This window comes from Malus domestica, chromosome 01, assembly GCF_042453785.1.
Source record: "Malus domestica chromosome 01, GDT2T_hap1".
Classification (NCBI taxonomy): Eukaryota; Viridiplantae; Streptophyta; class Magnoliopsida; order Rosales; family Rosaceae; genus Malus; species Malus domestica.
The window spans coordinates 30,106,637-30,129,279 of record NC_091661.1 but is presented as its reverse complement, the minus strand read 5'-3'; the positions used below and the strand labels follow the sequence as shown (position 1 = coordinate 30,129,279).

Here is a 22,643-nt window from a genome sequence, read left to right as displayed (position 1 = left end):
ATCATTGACAATTCACATAACCAAATATAACTCACTTGAGCTTACCTGAGCGTCCACAGCACCACATTTATATATATAAAGCATCATATACTAATTTGTTTATACCATATTTAGGGCCTCGTATTTAGACCTCGTATAAATACTTAAGGGACTTAAATGTAATTATGTGGTAAAGGAAAGGGCAAATATGTAATAAGTGAGGAGTCCTTATTCTATAAAAGGACCCCTCACCCTCACAATTAGAAGAGGCCAATTTCTAAGGCTCCTCACCTTTTCAACGCTCTCACTCTTAGAGCTCTCTCTCTCTCTCACTTCTCAGAGAAATACAATACAATCAGTGTGGACGTAGCCCAAACCTTGGGGTGAACCACGATACATCTTATGTTCTTTACATTTCTTGCAGATTCACGGTCGGATTTACGTTGTTCCAAGACCTCTGGTTTTGTGCATCAACATTTGGCGCCGTCTGTGGGAAACGACACGAAAAACTATGTCGGTTTTCTCTCAATTTTTCATCTCACCATCGTGAAACCTCACAACCTCACTACTATCCATCGTGAATCTGCATAACCCAAAAACCTCACTCTTTGGCTTTTCCAGAAAACCTTCGCTGACTCTCTTTTTACTCATGATATCTCTCTCTAGCTTAAAGAAACACAGTCGCTCTCTCTCTCAAAGAAACATAACCAAGCTGAGAAAAAGCTAATCCATCCATTTGCAGAGAAAGAACTCATTTTGAGTCTAAATACAAAGAAGAAGCTTTAGCTAGCTTTCCTAAACATATACACTCCTATATAATACCCAAAAAATCAAACACGAGTTATACCATATAGCTCTTACAACATACGGGTCTTTGGGTAGAGAATATCTTTGATGGGTTATAGATCAGCAATGGCTGCCAATGTCCAAGGTGACAATGAAAATTATGATCCCTGTTGTGCGGGCCCATGGTGCTTGACACCCCTATCAAGGTTAAGAACGAGATGGACCCCACCTTCACCTTCTAGTGATCTTGCCGGGAAGGGATCTGCGGCCCCTACGACTGTTGGGACCAAAAGCCGAGCGCAAGGCCGGCGAGGGCGGTAACGAAGGGGTTTGTGGCAAGGGCGCGGAGGAAAATGAATCATAGATTTGTGAAGAATAAGCAAAAGAATGAGGGTTGATTACTACTACACATATACATGCAGGTCTCTTTCCGAAGTTACGTGCAGTCTCAATAAGCTTTTTGAGTTTGTAAACTGTTTGTGTACAGCATTCTATGCAGCCATGAATCCTCTCCGGGTTGAAGTTAGAACTCCAGCATGCTCGAGTCTGTCGTGCTTCGTTGAAATCGAAAGGGTCAACCGCTATTTCCTAGTAATCATTTAGCTTTCAATATGTTAAAACCGATTACAAAGGATAATTTCAAAGGACAGTGCGTTGAACTGATTTTGTTCCACGAAAAATGATGCGTGGTCACCGGAGGTCGAGGGTTCGCGGTGCGCCACTTGGTCCAGATGCTGATCCGATACAATGTGTTACGGGTCTGAATCGCCGACCTGGGCTTCACCGTCCATCTAGAATCTTCCGAGAAGAATGACATTCTCACCAAAGCTCTAACCTCCAGTGGCGCCCAGTACGTGTCCCTCGACCTTCAAAGCAAGAACCTTCGCAAACTTTCCTTTCTCTCCCATATCTCTAGGTTTATTCATCTGCAGGAACGACAATGGCCGACGAAGCCTCCCTCGACTTTGCGCCGACGTTGTACAGCAGCGTTCCTCTGCCTATGGAGGATGTCCAGTTGGCCAAGCAGAAGGCTGCAAGAGGTTTATGAGCCTCACTGCAAAGATTGGGCAAGTACCAAGACACCATTAAATACCACTCTATGGTTCTAGACATCTCCAAGCGAGAAGGAGAAGACACGGGAAACACAGAAGCTTACAGTGCAATATGCGACACTGATAATTTTGCACGCAGTATGTTTGATCTTGACGGTGCAATAATACAGCTCCACAGGATAAGTCTCAAACACCAAATGGTGATGCCCGATGCTGAGCAAGAGCTTTACGTATACATCATTTGGAAGAGATGATGGAGCTTGGATTCAATCTTGATGGCTCCGGGGAGATCATGTCGATTCAACAAAAGCAACAAAGGTGTAGAGGAAAGGAAAAAGCAAGTGAGCTGCGGGAAACAAAAGCAGAAAAGGGAAAGTAAAAGCAAAAGCAAGTGAGTGTGTCTGGAAGTGGAGAGATCAGGGCAAAGAAATGAGTTGGGATTGCAGCAGAAAACGAGGACAGAGAAAAAGCAAAAGAAAAAAAAGGAAACCCAACGGCATGGCATGGCAGAAAAGCAGCTGTCACTTTAGTGTCGAGCAAGAAAATCATCAACCAGCACATAAGGGACAACGCAAAAAAGGAAAAAGAGGAAAGAGGAAAGCACTTAGATAAGTATACTGACCTCTCATAATGTATATTCCCATTTTGAAAAACCCATCCGGAGAACATGCAAAAGTATTAAAGTATGAGAAACCATGCCTGCTGACCAAAACCTGCCTTCACGCGAAGTTTTTTCCTCCAACAGCTAACAGCTGCACATGTTATCCCACTATCCAACCATATCTGCAGCAGCTTTTTTTAATGATGTAATTTATTTTTTTCATCTTTTCGGAGACATCTGTATAAACCCCATCAGAGGGTAATATATATATATATATATATATATAACGACAAAGCCCAAAATAAATGGGTTGGAATGTTGTGTAGAAGGCGAAGGCCCATAAGCCCAAAATAGCTTCAACCAGGCGATCAAAAGTACGCCCAATATTCCACAATTATTCGGCAACCTGCCGCTATTATCACCAACCAGGTGACCAAAAGTACGCCCAATACTCCAAACAAAAATTTATTCGGCAACCCGCCGCTATTACCACCAACAGGTGATCAAAAGTACGCCCAGTACTCCAAAATTATTCGGCAACATGCCGCTATTACCACCAACCAGGTGATGAAATGTACAACCTGTACTCTCCTTTATGTCACCAACCAGGTGATCAAAAGTACGTCCAGTACTTCAAATCATACATGAGCATTACTCATGTCAATCATACATAAACATACATGAGCATTACTCATGTCAATCATACATAAACATTTATGAGCATCACTCATCCAATCATACATAAACATTCATGAGCATCACTCATGTCAATATCCAGGAGCATCACTCATGTCAATCAACATAAACATTCATGAGCATCACTCATGTCAATCAGCTTCAAAAGCTTCATTTACAAAGCTATAGCTTCAAAGCTTCACTTGCAAAGCTTCACTTGCAAAGCTTCACTTGCAAAGCTTCACCTACACAACTTCAGTGCAGGGTATACAAATACCGCATCCGAACAACCGCCATTTCGGCCCATACATGGATTCAATTTGAAGTCTCCAGCTAACAGACTTTATTGACCGAAGACTTGGGGGACTACACTGTGTACCACATATAGGGCCTCTACATTTGGGCCTTATAAAAAATACTTGGGTGACTTAGCCCATTATTTATGTATTAAGGAACAAGCCCTTATTCTATAAAAATGACTCCCTCACTTTCATTAGAGAGCACCCATTATTCATGTACTGAGGAGCGAGCCCTTATTCTATAAAAGGGACTCCCTCACCATCATTAAAGAGCATCGACTTTAGCCCATCATTCATGTATTGAGGAGCGAGCCCTTATTCTATAAAAGAGACTCCCTCACCTTCAAACGCCACAAACCGAGCCAACCAAGGCAACATAAGCCACGAGCCGAGCAGCCTCGCATCGTGCGTTACTTCTAGTTGAGCATCATTTTAGATTGAGCACTGCCTCATATCGAGCATCAGTTCAAGACAACATCTAGTTACTTCGGCCTACACATGGATTGAATTTCAAGTCTCCAGCCAAAAGACTCTCTTGACTGAAAACTTGGGGGACTACTGTTTATACCATATTTAAGGCCTCGTATTTAGACCTCGTATAAATACTTGAGGGACTTAAATGTAATTATGTGGTAAAGGAAAGGGCAAATATGTAATAAGTGAGGAGTCCTTATTCTATAAAAAGATCCCTCATCCTCACAATTAGAAGATACCAATTCCTAAGGCTCCTCACCATTTCAACGCTCTCACTCTCAGAGCTCTCTCTCTCCCTCACTTATCAGAGAAATACAATACAATCAGTGTGGACGTAGCCCAAACCTTGGGGTGAACCACGATACATCTTATGTTCTTTACATTTCTTGCAGATTCACGGTCGGATTTACGTTGTTCCAAGACCTCCGGTTTTGTGCATCAACATTTATATATATGCATGGCATTCAAGGTATACTTTCATATATATATATATATATATATATATATATATATATATATAAAGCATCATATACTAATTCATATACGAAAATATCATTTATATGCATGGCATTCAAGGTATACTTTCATTTAAACACATATTTCTGGGAAAATATAAAGTATATAAATATATACTGAAAACCAAAAGCCTACTCACTGGTATGTTGAAGGATCGTAGCCCTCGAGCCGCCCTTGAATGCGCTCGTCCTTGGGATAAGTCTCACCTACATGCAAATTAACTATAAAAACGTTATTTTAGAGCACATTCACAAAACTAGCTAATAACTTCTCATATGATGCTCAATTTTGGTATTTAAATATAACACAGTGACTTACATAACCTCAGGATCATCCCCAAAATTTTAGAATAATTTTGGACCCCTCACGATCCGCCACGCGCCGGCAAGGGCACAGCCCTACGCGCCCCCACGCGCGGCCACGTGACAAGCATACTGACTACATTAGTCAACGGCGTCAGGAATATTCCGTTAAAACCCAACGGTAACTGTTAAAGATGACTGACGACGTTAGCTTATTCCATCAACCTTGAGGGAAGATACTCATTTCTTCTCCGCGCGAGTCGTCGGTTTCTGGGTAAAACTTTAAAACCACTATTCTCCTTCGTTTCTTCACCATTTTCCACAAAAATGGGACCTAAATGAAGCTAATAGCATGTATAATCACATTATACAAGTTTCAAGGCTTAAAATCTACTAGGTTTTCCTCGAGAAAGCTCGATAGTTCAGCTTACTTAGATATACGTCGATCTCAGCCCTTTGACGTCCAATTCCTTCCAACGAGTACCCCGAGACTCGTGAGGACCTCCTTAAGCTTCATATAAACTTCAAATTCCCTGAAACACAAGATTTCACATATGCATGAACAATGGCAAAATCGGAGCTAGGATTTCCATGTGAAATCGAAGGTTCCCTTACCTGAAAATGGTATATTTGAACTCGTATGGTCCTCACGAACATAATGATGATCTTAAAACCTTCGATCTACAAGGTTTGAGAGGGTTTCTGGGTTGGTCCGTACGAAGAAGGGAGAGAGAGTGAGAGCACGGGAAGGAGAGAGAGAAAAGGTGGGTGTGTGTGTGTCGTCCAAAAGTCACCAATCTAAACTAAGAGAAACACTTAGTTCTCATTGGGTCCAATAATAGAGGAATAATGCAAGTTTGAACCCCTTTAATATGCATAACACACACCACAATACTCACGTCCAAGGGTATAACTGTCATTTCATATCGTTGAAAATTAAATATTCGGAACGGGAGACGTTATGATATTTAAAACTCCACAATTAATGGCTATAATAAAAAAAGGTTCAGCCAAAAAATTGAAATTTATTTTACAAAATTTTGATTGATTAAATGAATAAAAAAGCAATGCAAGTATAATAAAATAACATTCTACGTACATATTAATAAAATGCCAAACAATGTACCCAAACTAATTTATTGGCATATGAGTACATTTTATAACAGAAAAAAACATATCGGTAAGTAATATGGATACATAATATAAGCATAAAAAACTATACCCACTTATAAAAATGCATGGTACATAATATGAATAGAAAAACATTGTGCCCACTTATAGGTACATTATATAAAATATATTTATCCCACTTATTTTAATTTCTTTTTCAATGGATACAAAAAATAAACAAATGATTAAGAATTTAATTGTATTAAAAAGTAATTAATTTAGAATGATAACACCCAAATTTTTTTAGTATAATTATATATTTTACACGGAGGGGGAGTTCGGTGAAGTCACACAATGGGCAACCTAATCTGATATCGAATTCGCCATCTACGAGATTCAAATTGAAGACCTCTCACTTGCAAATGAAGAGGAATACCACCAGACCGTAATACTAAGTGGTTAAAATGATACCACAATTAATTTCTTATTATAAGAAAATAATATTAAATATTGATGTGGAAATAAGTCAAAGGACTTCAATAAAAAATTTAAAGACACAAGATTTCAGTCAAGAAAATGTCATCACATGGATTGTAAGTTGTAACCTAATTTTTGCATATATGTATTAGAGTTAGGGTTCGATGATACACATTTTTGACACAGATTTTTACACCCGTTTTTGTGTGGTCTATTTTGTATTGTATTTCAACAATCCAACCGTTTATTTTTTATGTTATGTCAAATATCATCTCTACCATAAATCACCCAAATCCGAAGTCGTATAACCATTAGTTTAAATTTAGTGTTGGTTTGTAGAACCTTATTCGTCTATATTTTATTCATTACAAATGAATGTCTTAATGATTTTGGATTTGTCTAATTTTTTGTGTAAAAAATCTAATGTACAAAAATATTGATGATTCGAATTGTTAAAATATATTATTAAATGACCCTACAAAATAGGTGTCAAAGTGTGAGTTAAAAACGTGTGCCCCAAATCCTAACCCATATATATATATATATTAGACAATTGGAGCAAACCAGCTTCGACACCCAATAACTCCAAAAGGCGAACATTTCCAAGCACTCAATGGAGTTTTGTAGGTAGGACCATTTGTTGTAAACTCAGACATTAGCCGGTTGACTTTCAAAAACCCAACCCTCTGGTGTTCATTAATTTGGAATTACTTACGTGTGAAGATGGCTCCACAATATATTGAGAATATTTCTACTTATTACTCTCAAGTAATAGTGATGTTCATCATTCTATTTATTACGATTGGATGAGTTGTATAGTGGATATATACAAATTTTAAAATTTAAATTCTGATAAATAAAATGTTAAATATTACCACTATTTAAGAAAGATGATAAAAATACACCTATAATATAATGGATCATGATATCCATAAACAGGGGCGGAGCCACAGGGGGGTCAATGGGATCGCACGACCCCTTGGAAGCTATGGAAATAACCTTAGAGGTCCCTTAGAGCTGCTGGTGCGACCCCTTGGAGCTGCTGGTGCGACCTCTTGAAGCTGCACACCACGTGTTCGATGAAATGTCTGAAAGAAGAAAAAGACTTTGGTTGCAGGTTGAAGAAGAAGGAAGGGTGCGCGCGCGAGAAGAAAAAGACTTCGGTTGCAGGTTCTGTGTAGAGTTTCGTTGTGTGCACCTCGTTAGTTTCATTACGAAGCTTTTACTCCTTTTTTTCATGTCCATCTGAGCCTTTTGTTCTTCTGAGTTGAGGGTTTTAATCAAAGTGTAAATCTTCATCAGATTTGATCTTAATTTTCTTTTTATTTTACCATTGTGGAGCTTTTAAGTAGTGGTATGAGAAATTAGGAGGTTGGGTTTACAGGATTGGAAGGTTCATCAACATGGTTTACTGCAGGTGGGAAAGACGACGAAGAAAGGAAGACGACCTGCGTTTTTTTTTTTGTTGGTGCACACATTATTCTTTTTTTTAAAAATTCTTTTTTAGTATTCTCCTTTTTTTTTCATTTTAACACCAATTATTTTGTTAAAAATTATTAAAAAAATTTATTATTGTTCCATGCACAGATTAATCCGACACTGCATCAAACGCCCGACTAATTTAGTCAGTACTATCCGACGACTATTTATCCTATCCGACTGAAATAATCAGTACAGTCCGAAGTACCAAACGAGACTAAAAAAAAATTTCGCGCTGTGTGCGCTATCCTTATTGACTCCCCAAACATTATTTCCTGAATCCGCCACTGTCCATAAACGAATTAAAATCAAACAATGAATTCCAACCTAGTCGTCAATCTCATGCATGGGTTAGGACTGTTAGGTTAGACCTTGAAGAATTCATCTTCCGTTCTCCCGCACGCCTCATGAGACTTTGCTTTTGTCTCATCTCTATTTTGCCACTCTAATCGACTTTTGCTCTCATTTTCTTGTCTTTTCAGATTTTCCTGTCTGCTAACATCAAATTCCATGAAGGTACCCCACGCTGCAGGCGATGGTTCAGTTTGAGAAAAGTCTAACTCTGATTTGGACACAAGCTGTTGGCTTGAGAATATTCAGATTAATTATGAAATTAAATTAAGGTCGTACAATGAATGACGTCTAATTGAAGGCCTTGAACATCAACCGTTTAGATCCCGAGATTTTGTGGTAGAGTCTCAAATGAGTGGTTGATGCCGTATAAACTTATTAATTAATTGTGTGGCTAAAAAATTAAAGTACTGGAGTTATTTATTAATAATTAATTATTTAAAATTCGGCTATGTACTTTCTAAACGTTATATAAGGGATTGATACGGCATGTTTGTGTGACCTTAAACACCCAACATACGTGACCTTAAACACCCTGGAGAGAGGATCAATATAGAAAAGCTACTATAAACCACATATACAAACAGGAACCACTCTCAAAACTTAAATCTTACGCCTAACTAAATGGAGGAGCCGCTGCTCGACACAGCCGCCGGCGGCACCACCGAGTATAGCAATAAGCAGCTTATGTACGAAGGTGAGAGCGAAGACTATGCGCCGGTGAGGAGCTTTGGTGAGTTGCGGCAAATGTTTTGGATAGAGACGGTGAAGCTGTGGCAAATAGGCGGTTCGGCAGTTATCACTATCATGTGTATGTATGGGACTAACTCAGTCATCGTGCTCTTTGCCGGTCATCTCGGAACTATTGAGCTTTCCGCCATCTCCATTTCTCTTTCTGTCATTTCCACCTTCACTTATGGATTCATGGTACTTAATTAATCTTCTTCTCTTAATTCCTCATGTCGTAAACAAGTAGACCGTTCATCATAACTATTGTTTTGATTAGAGTGAAGTTTTATTGAAACATATGATACCCGTCAAAATAGTAGTATATACCACATATACCATATATAAGTGGACAAGCATATATATTATTTTGTTATCGAATACGAAATCTTATTTGTTGGTGTGAAATGATTTGCTAGCTTGGGATGGGGAGTGCTCTGGAAACCCTGTGTGGACAAGCATTTGGTGCTGGACAAGTTCACATGCTTGGTATCTACATGCAACGATCATGTATAATTCTATTCGTAACCTCCTTCTTACTGTTGCCGATTTACATCTTTGCCACACCGGTTCTAAAGTGGCTAGGCCAAGAAGACGACATAGCAAATGAAGCCGGAAAATTCACACTCCAAATCATCCCTCAATTGTTCTCACTTGCCATAAATTTCCCAGCTCAAAAGTTCCTCCAGGCTCAGAGGAAGGTGAAGGTGCTGGCATGGATTGCAGTGTTGGCCCTGCTCATACACATTGGAATGCTAGCGCTCTTCATATATGTGTTTGATTGGGGCACATCGGGGGCAGCTGTGTCATTTAACATCACAAGATGGGGGATTTCAATTGCTCAAGTTGTCTATATTATGGGTTGGTGTTATGAGGGTTGGACTGGATTTTCATGGCTGGCATTCAATGAGATTTGGGCATTTGTGAGACTTTCTCTTGCCTCTGCAGTCATGCTCTGCCTGGAAATTTGGTACATGATGAGTATACTCCTTCTCACAGGTGGTCTTTCTGATGCAGTTATAGCCGTTGATTCTCTTTCTATTTGGTAATTAACATCTCAATTCTTCCCTTTTGAATTAGTTAACTTTACCCTTTTTGTTACCTAAGGCTGGTCTGCCATTCGAATAATATTCTAAGTCAATGATGCAATGTCATTTAAAAAATAGAAAATTTTATTTTAATCATTGGCAAAGATGATTTTTATATTAAAATCATAAGCGAGATTAAAATCTAATTTTAGTCCCGTGATACATTAATAACCTCATTTATTAATTATATTTTGATTTTTTAATTATTTCTCTTTTTCTTTCTAATTTTTAATGTATTAATTTTTTTTCATTATAATTATAATTTTCATTTGATTTATTGTAATATATTTTGTTGTAAACATATAGATAAATTAATTTTTGTTATACAATATATTTCGATGTACTTTGTCTTCTTCATTTAGGTACATTAAATTCATTATAATACATTTTGGTGCATACATTTAGGTACACACATATTTTGATACAAATATTTAGGTACATTACTTTAATATAACACATTTCGGTAATAACATTTCGGTACATACATTTAGGTACATTAATTTAATATATTACATTTCGGTACTAACAATAAATACATTAATTCAATATAATATATTTCGGTACACATATTTCGATACATTAATTGAGTCTTTCAAGTTTGAAGAATGTTAAATAAAATTAATAAATTAAAAAACTCTTTTTGGTAAAAAAAATAAATTAAAATTTGTATATTAATACATTCAAATTTTTAATGGGAGTCATTAAATAAAATGCACATTAATTATTTTGAGTTAAGGACACATCAAGGGATTATAATCAAATGTAATCTAACTAACTAGGTTTATTTTAAATTTCAATCTTCTTAAAGGATTAAAGTTATAATACCCCTTTAAAAAATATAGACACATGACAATGCATTATTGGCTTGAAATACCGCTACAACGATGTATCTAATGTATTTCCCTTTTCATGGTACATGAGCTTTTGATTACTAATAGCATTTTTTTGTTCCTTAGCATGAACATCAACGGGTGGGAAGGAATGTTGTTTATTGGACTAAACGCCGCAATAAGGTGAAACGTTGGACAAGTAGTTCGCTGGTATTTACCTTGCAATAATCCTTGACTATTTTGGATTATTTATGATACCGTTCTTTTTTATATAGTGTTCGCGTCTCCAATGAACTTGGGTTAAGACGTCCCAGAGCAGCCAAATACGCCGTTTATGTGACAGTATCTCAGTCTCTCTTAATTGGGCTTCTTTTCATGGTTATAATTTTAATAACCAAAGACTATTTTGCCGTAATTTTCACAAGTGACAAAGTGTTGCAACAAGCAGTCGCTAAGCTTGCATACCTCCTTGGTATAACTATGGTGCTCAATAGTGTTCAACCAGTAATATCAGGTATCTATTTGACAAGTCACTATATATGTGTTATATGCATGTTATCGTAATATATATAACAAAGAACAAACGTTATATTCTCAAAATCGATATTGCGTGTGATTGCGCAAGCATGATATGATGATGCCACGATTTCTTGTTCTTGTAGGTGTTGCAATTGGTGGTGGATGGCAGGCAATGGTAGCTTATATAAACTTGGGTTGTTACTACATCTTTGGGCTTCCTCTTGGATACGTTCTTTGCCATGTTGCAAATTTAGGAGTCGCGGTAATTATATTATTTCTTTTCTTTCAATGATGCCAAGTTAATTTGGCAACTCCGACACCAAGTACTTGATGAGTTATTTAATTAATATTGTAGGGACTTTGGGAGGGCATGATATGTGGAACTGCTCTCCAAACCATCATTCTGCTAATTATACTTTACAAAACAAACTGGAACAAAGAGGTAACAGTTTCAAATCTCTTCAACTTTGGTTACTTCATTTCATTGCTTATTCATATGAGAATTGAAAAAACTTAATAAAATGTAAAAAGAAACATATTTTAGTTATAATTTTGTTTCCTCTGTTCTAAATTTCCTTAATGATTCATATTGAAATCAAATTGCAGGTGGAGCAAGCAACGAATCGTGTCCAGAAGTGGGGAGGGCAAGACATCAAAAATGCCAACGGAGCTTAAAGTACTTGAAATTCCCTTTTCTTTTTATGGGGAGAAAACAAGTGAACGAGGAAGGCTCAGTCGGTTGCAAGAATGAGAGGTGATTGCGCCGGCGGCGGGTGTGGGGTGAAAGGAGGTGGGTGTATGTCGGGGTTGCATGGGCGGGGAAGCTTGGATGGCTGTTGTGTGCGCGTATGCGTTTTGTTTATTCAGAACTATGTTGAGATTTCAGCATGCCCTTAATTTGTAAACTCAGACATTAGCCGGTCGAATTTCCAAATCCCAACCCTCTGGTGTACATTAATGATTCAGAACTACTCACGTGCCAAAATGGCTAAAGCACATTATATTTAATGTAAGAAAATATTTTTGTTCACCATCCTCAAGTGATAGTGATGCTATCACAGTATGTATCACCGTTAAACGAGTTTAAAATTTTAAATTTGTGTAGTTGATAGACACAAATCTCAAATTTAAATCATTTAACGATAATAAATAAGGTAGTAAACATTATCATCACTTGAGAATGATGATAAAAAATGCTGCCATAATATAATGGATCATGAGATCATAAAACATAATTAAAATCAAGGGAGACCTTGGATATTGTCCCTAACTATCAATATTTTTTTTACTGAAACCTTGTTGGTTTTCAAATTTTTATCGAAGTTCCTAAAATTAATGTGATAATTTATTTCTTTATATGTTACTATATTTTTTTTAAATTAAAAATTGAAATTTATAGTTGTTTATATTAATGAGATTTTAAATAAAAACCCATAAATTGTGGGATTAAAAATATTAATATATAAAAAATTATTGTACCAAAACATGGGTACATTCTTCAAAACCACAAAAAAAGAAGAAGATATTAGCCTTAATAACATTAGTAAATTTCTTCGATTAAACTTGACATTGATACTTTCTCAAATCAAAGAAAAAGAATGTACTCATACAAGTTTAAAAATGGATTAGAAAAAAAATTGAATAGATTTTATATAAAAAAATGGTACATTTTACATATAAGAAATTGATATATTTAAGAATGGGTACATTTTTAAGATAAATTTTTTTTGAAAAATTACATGAATGGGTACATATAAGAAATTGAAAACATTTCTATACAAAAACTAATGGTACAAACTTATTCTAATTTTTATATATTATGGAAATGTTTTGAATTGAAAATTAGTTAGTAGTTTAATAAAGGCGTGAGTATTAAAATCCTAAATCCTAAATCAATTATTAATTTTTATTTAAAAAAATTATGTAACTGACATGTAAATTCATTATTACATTAATGTTAGAGACTTGGATCAAAATCTGAAAACTAATAAGGTTTCAATCAATAAACATTAGTAACTAGGGACCAAGTACTAATTTTTCCTAAAATCAAACAATAAAGGGTTTTTATTTTTTTTAATTAATTAATTAATTTATCACAAATGGTCTCTGAAATTGACTCTCACCATTAAGATGGTCCCTGAAATTGAAAATCAATAATATAGTCCTTGAAAATAGGTGTCACAAATCAATGTAGTCATTTCATCACAAATCTGTTAAAAATTCTGTTAAGTGCTTATGTAGCACATAAATTGGCCCCGTAAGTCCTTTTTTTTTTCTTCTCACAAATGGTCCCTGAAATTGACCCGCGACATCAAAATGGTCTCTGAAATTGAAAATTGATCAATGTAGTCCCGCAAGTAAGTGTCTCAAACCAATATAGTCATTCTATCACAATTCTGTTATGTACTGATATGGCACATAAATTGACCATACAAGTCTAATTAAATTAAAAAAAAGTACAAATAGGCTAAATAATTTAATAGTTAATAAAAAAATTGTCAATAAAAAAATCCAGTCCTGCAATCATCTCTGATCCCAGTCCACATCTCTACCTCATTCTCTCTATTCTTTGGAAAAGAAAAAAAAAATCTCAATACACATATCTTTACACACTTCAACACCCTTCACTGAATTGAACTTGGGTCGAGATCACATTTGGTGATGGCTTGGCTGATTGGCAACGACTTATGGGACATCATCGTTAACATTTAGGTGATCAACATCATCACAACCTTAATCTTGGAGAGCTTGTTCAGCACTTCCTTGGTGGTTTGGCGATGCAAAGAACGAAAAAGTTTGCCTTGAGATAATGAGATTATAACCAAGGTGCGTCTATTGTTGATTGAAAACTATTTCCATACCCCCTCTTAGGCCTTGGTTAAGCCTTGTGCCTTTGAGAATTTATGTAAGGGATCACTCTTCGGAGTAGGCCCTACAATAAGGAAAAAAAAATAATTCTATTGTGCAAAAAGGTACTTAGACAACTTTTTAAATTAATTATTAAACCCACATCAGCACATAACAATTTTTTTACAAAATTGTAGCGGAATGATCACATTGATTTGCGACATCTATTTTCAAGGACTACATTGATTGATTTTCAATTTCAGAGATCATCTGGATGATGTAGATCAATTTTAGGGATCATTTCTGATAAAAATCCGTAAATCTTGTTGGGCCCCTTTATGTGCCACATCAGCAATTAATGGGATTTTTAACAGAACTGTGATGGAAGGACCACATTAATTTGCGACACCTATTTTCAAAGATTACATTGATTGATTTTTAATTTTAAAGACTATTTTGATGATAATGGTCAATTTCAAGGATTATTTGTGTTAAAAATCCAACAATAAATTCCAACCTAGTCGTCGTTCTCATGCATGGGTTAGGACTGTTAGGTTAGACCTTGAAGGATTCATCTCCCCCTCCCCACCCCCACCCCCACCCCCACCCCCACATGACCCCCGCCACATGATCCTTGCTTTTGACTTATCTCTTTGTTCCACAGTACCATCCACTTTTATTTTCATTTTCTTGTTCCATCCTCAAGTGTTTCCTGTCCGTTAATATAGGCTATGGTTTAGTTTAACAAAAGATAATTCTAATTTGGCCACAAGCTGTTAGTTTGAGAACGTATCATATTTGAACGCAAGCTTTTAGTTTGAGAATATATATGGTAGGGTAAGGCGATTGTTGGACACTTAGAAGTAGAATAAAAACGATTTAGATTATGAGATCAAATTGTGGAGTGTAAATGAATGAGTGGTCAACATCATATTTTGAAAGATATTTAATTAAGACCTAAAACATAAACCATTCAGATTTCGAGATTTTGTGGTGGAGTGTCAAATGAGTAGTTGAGTGAAAAATTGAAGTGCATAAGTCAATTATTAAGTAATTATTTAAAAGAGAAATTAGGTTTACATCCTTCTTTTTACTATTCCATTGACTAAAATCCTATTCATTTTCAATTTTTAATTAAGGTCCTTGGATATTAATAACATCATTAATTATTTGAATAATAAAATATTTTTATTTTTAAATATATTATTTTAGTATTAAAAATGTTACAATTAGTATATTTATGGCTAAATTTTTTTTCATATATTTTTATTTTTAGTTTGTACCTATTTTTAATTTGTACCAATTTTTTTTTTCATTTTTAATTTGTACCCATATATTAGTTTTTTTTGTGCCCATATTTTTTAAAGTTTTATTTGTGTTTGTACTCATGTGTATACCGTCATGTGACATTGTATATTTAATCAATGATAGAAAAATTACATATGGTATATTTATGTTTTATGCCTAAACTTTGTATCATATATTTATATTTATAGTTTGTACCCACTTTTAATTTGCAACATTTTTTTAAATTTGTAGTATTTTCTTTTTAGTTTTATTTTGTACCCATGTATTAATTTATTTTAGCGCCTATATTTTTTAAAAATTCATTTGTACTTATAATTTTTAATCTTTTATATGTACTCTAATTTATTTATAATGTACCCATTCTTCTTTATTAATGTACCACTTTGTTATATGTGAAATGTACCAATTTTTTTAACACTATGGATACATTCTTTTGCCATTTATTATTTCTTATTGTTACATAGTTTTTATCCATTTATTCAATCAAAATGTTTGAATTATTTTATTGTAACTGTTTCTAATAGTATTATAATGAGGGATTTTAAATTTATAAGATTATAAATCTCATAAAATATCAATCAATTAATGTCAAAACTATAAAAATAAAAATATTAATTGTAATATAATAAGGTGTACAAAGTTAAGGGATTTTGATCAAACTTTGAATATCATTAAGGTTTTGTCAAATAATGTTAAGGATTAGGGACCGTATCTAAAGTATCCCTTATTTAAAACTTTCGACGTACTTTCTAAACAGTATATAAGTGACCCTATATAAGCGAAGCATGATCGATAGTGCATGTTTGTGTGACTGTAAAACACCCTGTAGAGAGGAGCAACAAAGTAAAGTTACTATAAACCACATACAAATATTTACCAAACTCTCAAACTTAAATATCTTACGCCTAACTAAATGGAGGAGCCGCTGCTCGACCCAGCCACCCGCGGTCATCTCGGAACTATTGAGCTCTCTGCCATCTCCATTTCTTTCTCTGTCATATCCACATTCACTTACGGATTCATGGTACTTAATTAATCTTCTTCCCCTTAATTCCTCCTGACTTAAAGTAAGCATAGTATGCTAGTAGATCGTTCATCATAACTATTGTTCTAAAGGTAAATTTTGTTGAAAAATATGATACACGTCAAAATAGTAGTATACAACATATATGATACATGTGGACAAACATATATGTTATGTTGTCAGATTATTAGTGAATACGAAATCTTATTTGTTCGTTGTGAAATGATTTGCTAGCTTGGGATGGGGAGTGCTCTGGAGACCCTGTGTGGACAAGCATTTGGTGCTGGACAAGTTCACATGCTTGGGATCTACATGCAACGATCATGTATAATTCTATTCGTAACCGCCTTCTTACTCTTGCCGACTTACATCTTCGCCACACCGATTCTAAAGTGGCTAGGCCAAGAAGACGACATAGCGAATGAAGCCGGAAAATTCACACTCCAAATAATCCCTCAATTGTTCTCACTTGCCATAAATTTCCCAGCTCAAAAGTTCCTCAAGGCTCAGAGGAAGGTGAAGGTGCTGGCATGGATTGCAGTGTTGGCCCTGGTCATACACATTGGAATGCTAGCGCTCTTCATGTATGTGTTTGATTGGGGCACAATGGGGGCAGCTGTGTCATTTAACCTCACAAGATGGGGGATTTCAATTGCACAAGCCGTGTATATTATGGGTTCGTGCAAGGAGGGTTGGACTGGATTTTCATGGCTGGCATTCAATGAGATTTGGGCATTTGTGAGACTTTCTCTTGCCTCTGCAGTCATGCTCTGCCTGGAAATTTGGTACATGATGAGTATACTCATTCTCACGGGCGGTCTTTCTGATGCAGTTATAGCCGTTGGTTCTCTTTCAATTTGGTAATTAACACTTCACTTTTTTCCTTTTTCAAATAATTAACTTTACCCATTTTGTTTTGTTCAAAAAAAAAAAAAAATCTTTACCCTTTTTGTGACTTACGGCGGGTATGACACTTTAACAATATTTTAAGTCAATAATGTAATGTCATTTAAAATCATTTAGATATGTGACAATGTGTTATTGGTTCAGTACAATAATGTATCTGGTGTTTTCCCCTTTACATGTTACATGAGCTTTTGATTTCTAATAGCATTTATTTTCCACTTTTGGGTTTTCTTAGCATGAACATCAACGGGTGGGAAACAATGTTGTTCGTTGGAATAAATGCTGCAATAAGGTAAAACATTGGACTAGTAGTTCTCTGGTATTTACCCTGCAATTTTCTCTAATTATTTTGGATTATTTATAACAACTTTCTTTACTTATATAGTGTTCGTGTCGCCAATGAGCTTGGATTAAGACGTCCTAGAACAGTCAAATACGCCGTTTATGTGACGGTATCTCAATCTCTCTTGCTTGGGCTTCTTTTCATGATTATTATTTTAATAACCAAAGACGATTTTGCCGTAATTTTCACAAGTGACAAGGAGCTGCAACAAGCGGTCGCTAAGCTTGCATACCTTCTTGGTATAACTATGGTGCTCAATAGTGTCCAACCAGTAATATCAGGTATCTATTTGACAAGTCACTGTGTATTATGCATCTTATACGTAATATATATAACAAAGAACAAACGTTATGTGTGCAAAATTTTATAGTGTGTGATTGCGCAAACATGATATGATGCCATGTTTTGATCTTGCTCTTGAAGGTGTTGCAATTGGAGGTGGATGGCAGGCAACGGTTGCTTATATAAACTTGGGTTGTTACTACATTTTTGGACTTCCTCTTGGATACGTTCTTTGCAATGTTGCAAATTTAGGAGTCACGGTAAATTTAATATTATTTATTTTCTTTCAATGTTGCCAAGTTAATTTGGCAACTTCGACACCAAGTACTTGATGAGTTATGTGATTGATGTTGTAGGGACTTTTTTTGGGGGGGGGGGGGGGGGGGTGGGGCATGATATGTGGAACTGCTCTCTAAACCATACTTCTGCTAATTATACTTTACAAAACAAACTGGAACAACGTGGTAATTAATCAATACTTATATTTCAAATCTCTTCAACTTTGGCAACTTCATGTCATGGGCTGTATTTCAAATTGCAGGTGGAGAAAGCAACAAATCGTGTCCGGAAGTGGGGAGGGCAGGACATCAAAACTGCCAACGGAGCTGAAAGTACTTGAAGTTCCCTTTTCTTTTTATGGGGTATATTAAATTATTTGCTCCATTTAATGATGACACTGTTTTGGTGAGGACTGAGGAGAAAACAAGTGGAGGAAGGCTGAGCTGGTAGTAAGAATGGGTGGTGATTTCTGCCAGCGGCGGGGTGTTGGGTGCAGGAGGTTGGTGTTTGTCGGGGTTGCATGGGCGGGGGAGCTTGGATGGCTGTTGTGTGTGTCTCTCTGTGTGTGTGTGTGTTTTGTTTATGTTATCCTACCTACTTTGAGATCTAAGCATGCCCTTAATTTGTAAAAATGTGACATAGAAGTTGTTGATACACAAAATCAGTGAGGACTTTGGTACAACAAAAAGTGTTAAATTTGTGACCTTCGCTAGACTGCTCCGGTCACTAGTGTGGATAAGTATGTAAATGGATAGAGTTAGGGAAGCAAACACAAGATGTACGTGGTTCACCCAGATTTGCTACGTCCATGGAGTAGAATAGTTCTCATTAATTGTAAAAGGTTTACATAAGTACATAGGTTCAAGCTCTCCTTTAGTGAGTACTAGTGAATGATTTAGTACAAATGACATTAGGAAATATTGTGAGAGACTGATCTCTATTTATAGAAGAGAGTTTATAGTTTCATTCTGACATTGACACGTGTCGTGTTGTGATTGGCTTATGATGTTGACATGTGTCGCGTTATGATTGGCTTCTGATGTCGACACATGTCGCGCTGTGATTGGCCTCCTGGTTAGAGAGAAACTCTTCTAGGTCATTGACGATATAACGTTAACCGGTGCTCAGTAATTTTAGGATTGATCAAGTATGGTACAAATAGAAGTCACATTAATAAATCTAACGTGTAAGTGAATAACAACACTCCATTGCCAGTGACAATCAAGCACCGACAAAGTTCTTTATAACTAATAATTGGCACGAACCATAAATAATAAAAACGGTATTGTCACCTCAATACAGTTAACTTATCATGCACTTCCCTTTTGCAATTCTTAACGACTTTTTTGAAATGTTAATGACAGTTCAGGAATTATTCACTAAATATTAAGGCTCATCACCTATAAACCCTACAGCTTTTCACTTATAATACATCGTCCTTTAACCGCGTAATTACTTTTCATCCTCATTAGGACCGTTAAGTTAGACTTGTTCAATTGATCAACCACCAGCACCAGGATCTTAAACGATTCCTCTACCGTTATTTAGGTCAACCACCTCAAGATATTTCCTTTCCTAAGTCACCACTTTGTTGCTATACCCTCTATTTTTTTTAGTTTAATTGAAAGGGTTTCAAAATCTAAACCTCACCTACTCCTTCCCTCTGAATCTAAATAGTCAACTTCAATTGCTTTCATTTTATTCTCAGATTTTTCTTTTCCTCTAATATTATATTACATAAGCCATCTAGCACTACGTGTAATATAGTTAATAGTGGAAATAAGCAAATCACAAATATAATTAACCACTAACCTTGTGAAATCATTGCAGTAGAAAAACTAGAGCTCTTCTACACTCAACACTACTGTATGCAATTAACAAACAATGGGGCTTGTTCTCTCTATTTTGCGTAATCAGTGTGAATGCAGGGACCTCTATTATATATCCTTAATGGTGGTATTGATTAGGTTACTTCCCATCATGTAATCCTAATCAAATTGTATAAACAAATATCCTTATCACCACAAACCAAAGTTATCATATCAGAATAGTTAAACCTATTCATACTAGGATTACTTCCAGCTTTATATTCGATCAAATACATTCCCTGATAGCTTTACAAGTTTAGTCTGTCCCAATCTCTTATGACTTCAATCCTTTAAGCATGTGATAAACTAAGTGTGCAGTTCTATTTAGTTTACATTACGGTCTAGTAGTATTCCTCTTCACTTGAAAGTGATAGGTATTAGGTTCGATTCTCGCCAAAGATGAATTTGAATCACATTATTACAAGTTCATTGTGAGGCTTAACCCAATCCCCCACCACTTAAAGTAGATACTATCGTTTGTTCAAAAAAAAAAAAATTATATTACGTAAAAGTATGGGTAAAAGACTGTTTACCACCCTCATGTTTCGTGGTTTTCAACATTTAGTACATTAAGTTTTTTTCGTCCCAGAGTCATACCTAAAGTGTAAATTTTGGGACAGTCTCATACATCTGTTAGTCAAACTGTTAGTTCTCCCGTTAAGTGATGACGTGGCGCTCTGATTGGAAGCCACGTGTCATTAAAAAAATAAAAAAATAATTTAAATAAAAATAATATTAAAAAATATTAAAATATTAAAATAATAATAAAATAATTTTTTTTTTCTTCTCTTCTTCTTTTTTTTTTTTTTTTTTTTTTTTTTCTTCTTCTTCTTCTTCTTCTTCTTCTTCTTCTGGGTTCGGTTTCTTTTTTTTTTCCTTCTTCCTCCTCCTCTTCTTCTTCTTCTTCTTCTTTTTCTGGGTTCGGTTTTTTTTTTTTTTTTTCCTTCTTCCTCCTCCTCCTCCTTCTTCTTCCTTCTCCTTCCTCCTCCTTCTTCTTCTCCTTCTTCTTCTTCTTCTGGGTTCGGTTTCTCTCTTCTTTTTTTTTTTTTTTCTTCTTCTTCTTCTTCCTCCTCTTTCTCCTTCTTCTTCCTTCTCTTTCCTCCTCCTTCTTCTTCTTCTGGGTTCGGTTTCTCTTCTTTTTTTTTTTTTTTTTTCCTTCTTCCTCCTCCTTCTTCTTCCTTCTCCTTCCTCCTCCTTCTTCATCTCCTTCTTCTTCTTCCTTCTCCTTCCTCCTCATTCTTCTTCCTTCTCCTTCCTCCTCCTTCTTCTTCTCCTTCTTCTTCCTCTTCTTTTCTGGGTTCGGTTTTTTTTTTTTTTTTTTCTGTTTTTTTCCTTCTCCTCCTTCCTTCTTAAGAAGGAAGAAGAAGGAGAAGAAGAATGAGGAGGAAGGAGAAGGAAGAAGAAGAAGGAGGAGGAAGGAGAAGGAAGAAGAAGGAAGAAGAAGGAGGAGGAAGAAGAAAAAAAAGAAAAGAGAGAACCGAATCCAGAAGAAGAAGAAGAAGAAGAGAAGAAGGAAATTTTTTTTTTATTATTATTTTATTATTTAAATATTTTTTAATATTATTTTTATTTAAATACATTTTTTATTTTTTTAATGACACGTGGCGTCCAATAAGGGCGCCACGTCATCACTTAACGGGAGAACTAACAGTTTGACTAACAGATGTATGAGACTGTCCCAAAATTTACACTTTAGGTATGACTCTGGGACGAAAAAAAATTTGATGTACTAAATGTTGAAAACCACGAAATATGAGGGTGGTAAACAGTCTTTTACCCTAAAAGTATTGTACATTGCACCGTGTTAACGCTAAAAATTGATAGGGTTAACTTAGAGGATGCATAGAAGATACAATGGGATGAACGATATGAAGTGCAGAGGATTATAATATAAGCTTGAAGATATATAGTGGCTCACCCATAATTGGGCTACGTTCACGATAGTTTTAGAGGTATGTAATCACCAGAACTTGCTTGTTCTAATTCCACATATATGTTCGCATATCTATATACAAACTTTGGTTATAAGTTATAATGATCAGGTTTCTATCAAATGTTGCTAGGAATAATGACTCTTTATTGACATTATTAGATTGTATCAAATGTTGCTGCTTGCAATCGGATTTGGTCATATTTGGGAATTTTGCTCTAGTTGTTTCTTCTTTTTTGTTCAGTTTCTGCTTAGTGAAGATATGTCTGTTTATGCTGATTATATGTGTAGTCTATTTTGAGGGATTTTCATCATTAAGTGACTTTGATCTCTACTATTACAGTGAGTGAGAAATGAAAGTGAAGCTGCTGCAATGGTTAAAAAGCAGAGATGAAAAATTTAGAATATGGTTGTATTTGTTTAGTTCAATTCTCTTTGTAAAAAATTGAGATATCATATAATTGTAAATAATTGAATAGTGTTATTACTTTGGTAATTAGGAATAAAAAAAGATTCCTTGATTTAGTAAGTGTTTCTGAAATGATATGTGATTGTACAATGATTCCATAACTCCCTATAGATGTTTCCTAAA

General features: G+C 35.5%; 1 protein-coding gene and 1 pseudogene across 1 annotated transcript; both read left to right on the top strand.

Moving 5' to 3' along the window:
• The first annotated feature begins 8,581 nt into the window (after positions 1 to 8,581).
• On the top strand, positions 8,582 to 12,297 carry LOC103443008 (protein DETOXIFICATION 35-like). Its single transcript, XM_008381794.4, has 7 exons — positions 8,582 to 9,028; positions 9,247 to 9,872; positions 10,872 to 10,928; positions 11,021 to 11,259; positions 11,408 to 11,526; positions 11,620 to 11,706; positions 11,871 to 12,297. The coding sequence occupies exons 1-7, from the start codon at positions 8,726 to 8,728 to the stop codon at positions 11,937 to 11,939; spliced, it is 1,500 nt and encodes a 499-aa protein (XP_008380016.3). The 5' UTR covers positions 8,582 to 8,725; the 3' UTR covers positions 11,940 to 12,297.
• Positions 12,298 to 16,332: 4,035 nt separating this feature from the next.
• LOC103406622 (protein DETOXIFICATION 35-like) lies at positions 16,333 to 18,593 on the top strand (annotated as a pseudogene).
• The last annotated feature ends 4,050 nt before the right edge of the window (positions 18,594 to 22,643 follow it).

Coding starts and splice junctions, on each gene's coding strand:
- LOC103443008 (XM_008381794.4), top strand. CDS start 8,726: ATGGAGGAGCCGCTGCTCGACACAGCCGCCGGCGGCACCACCGAGTAT. Junction 9,873..10,871: donor GTTGATTCTCTTTCTATTTG/GTAATTAACATC, acceptor TTTGTTCCTTAG/CATGAACATCAACGGGTGGG. Junction 10,929..11,020: donor GGACTAAACGCCGCAATAAG/GTGAAACGTTGG, acceptor TTTTTTATATAG/TGTTCGCGTCTCCAATGAAC.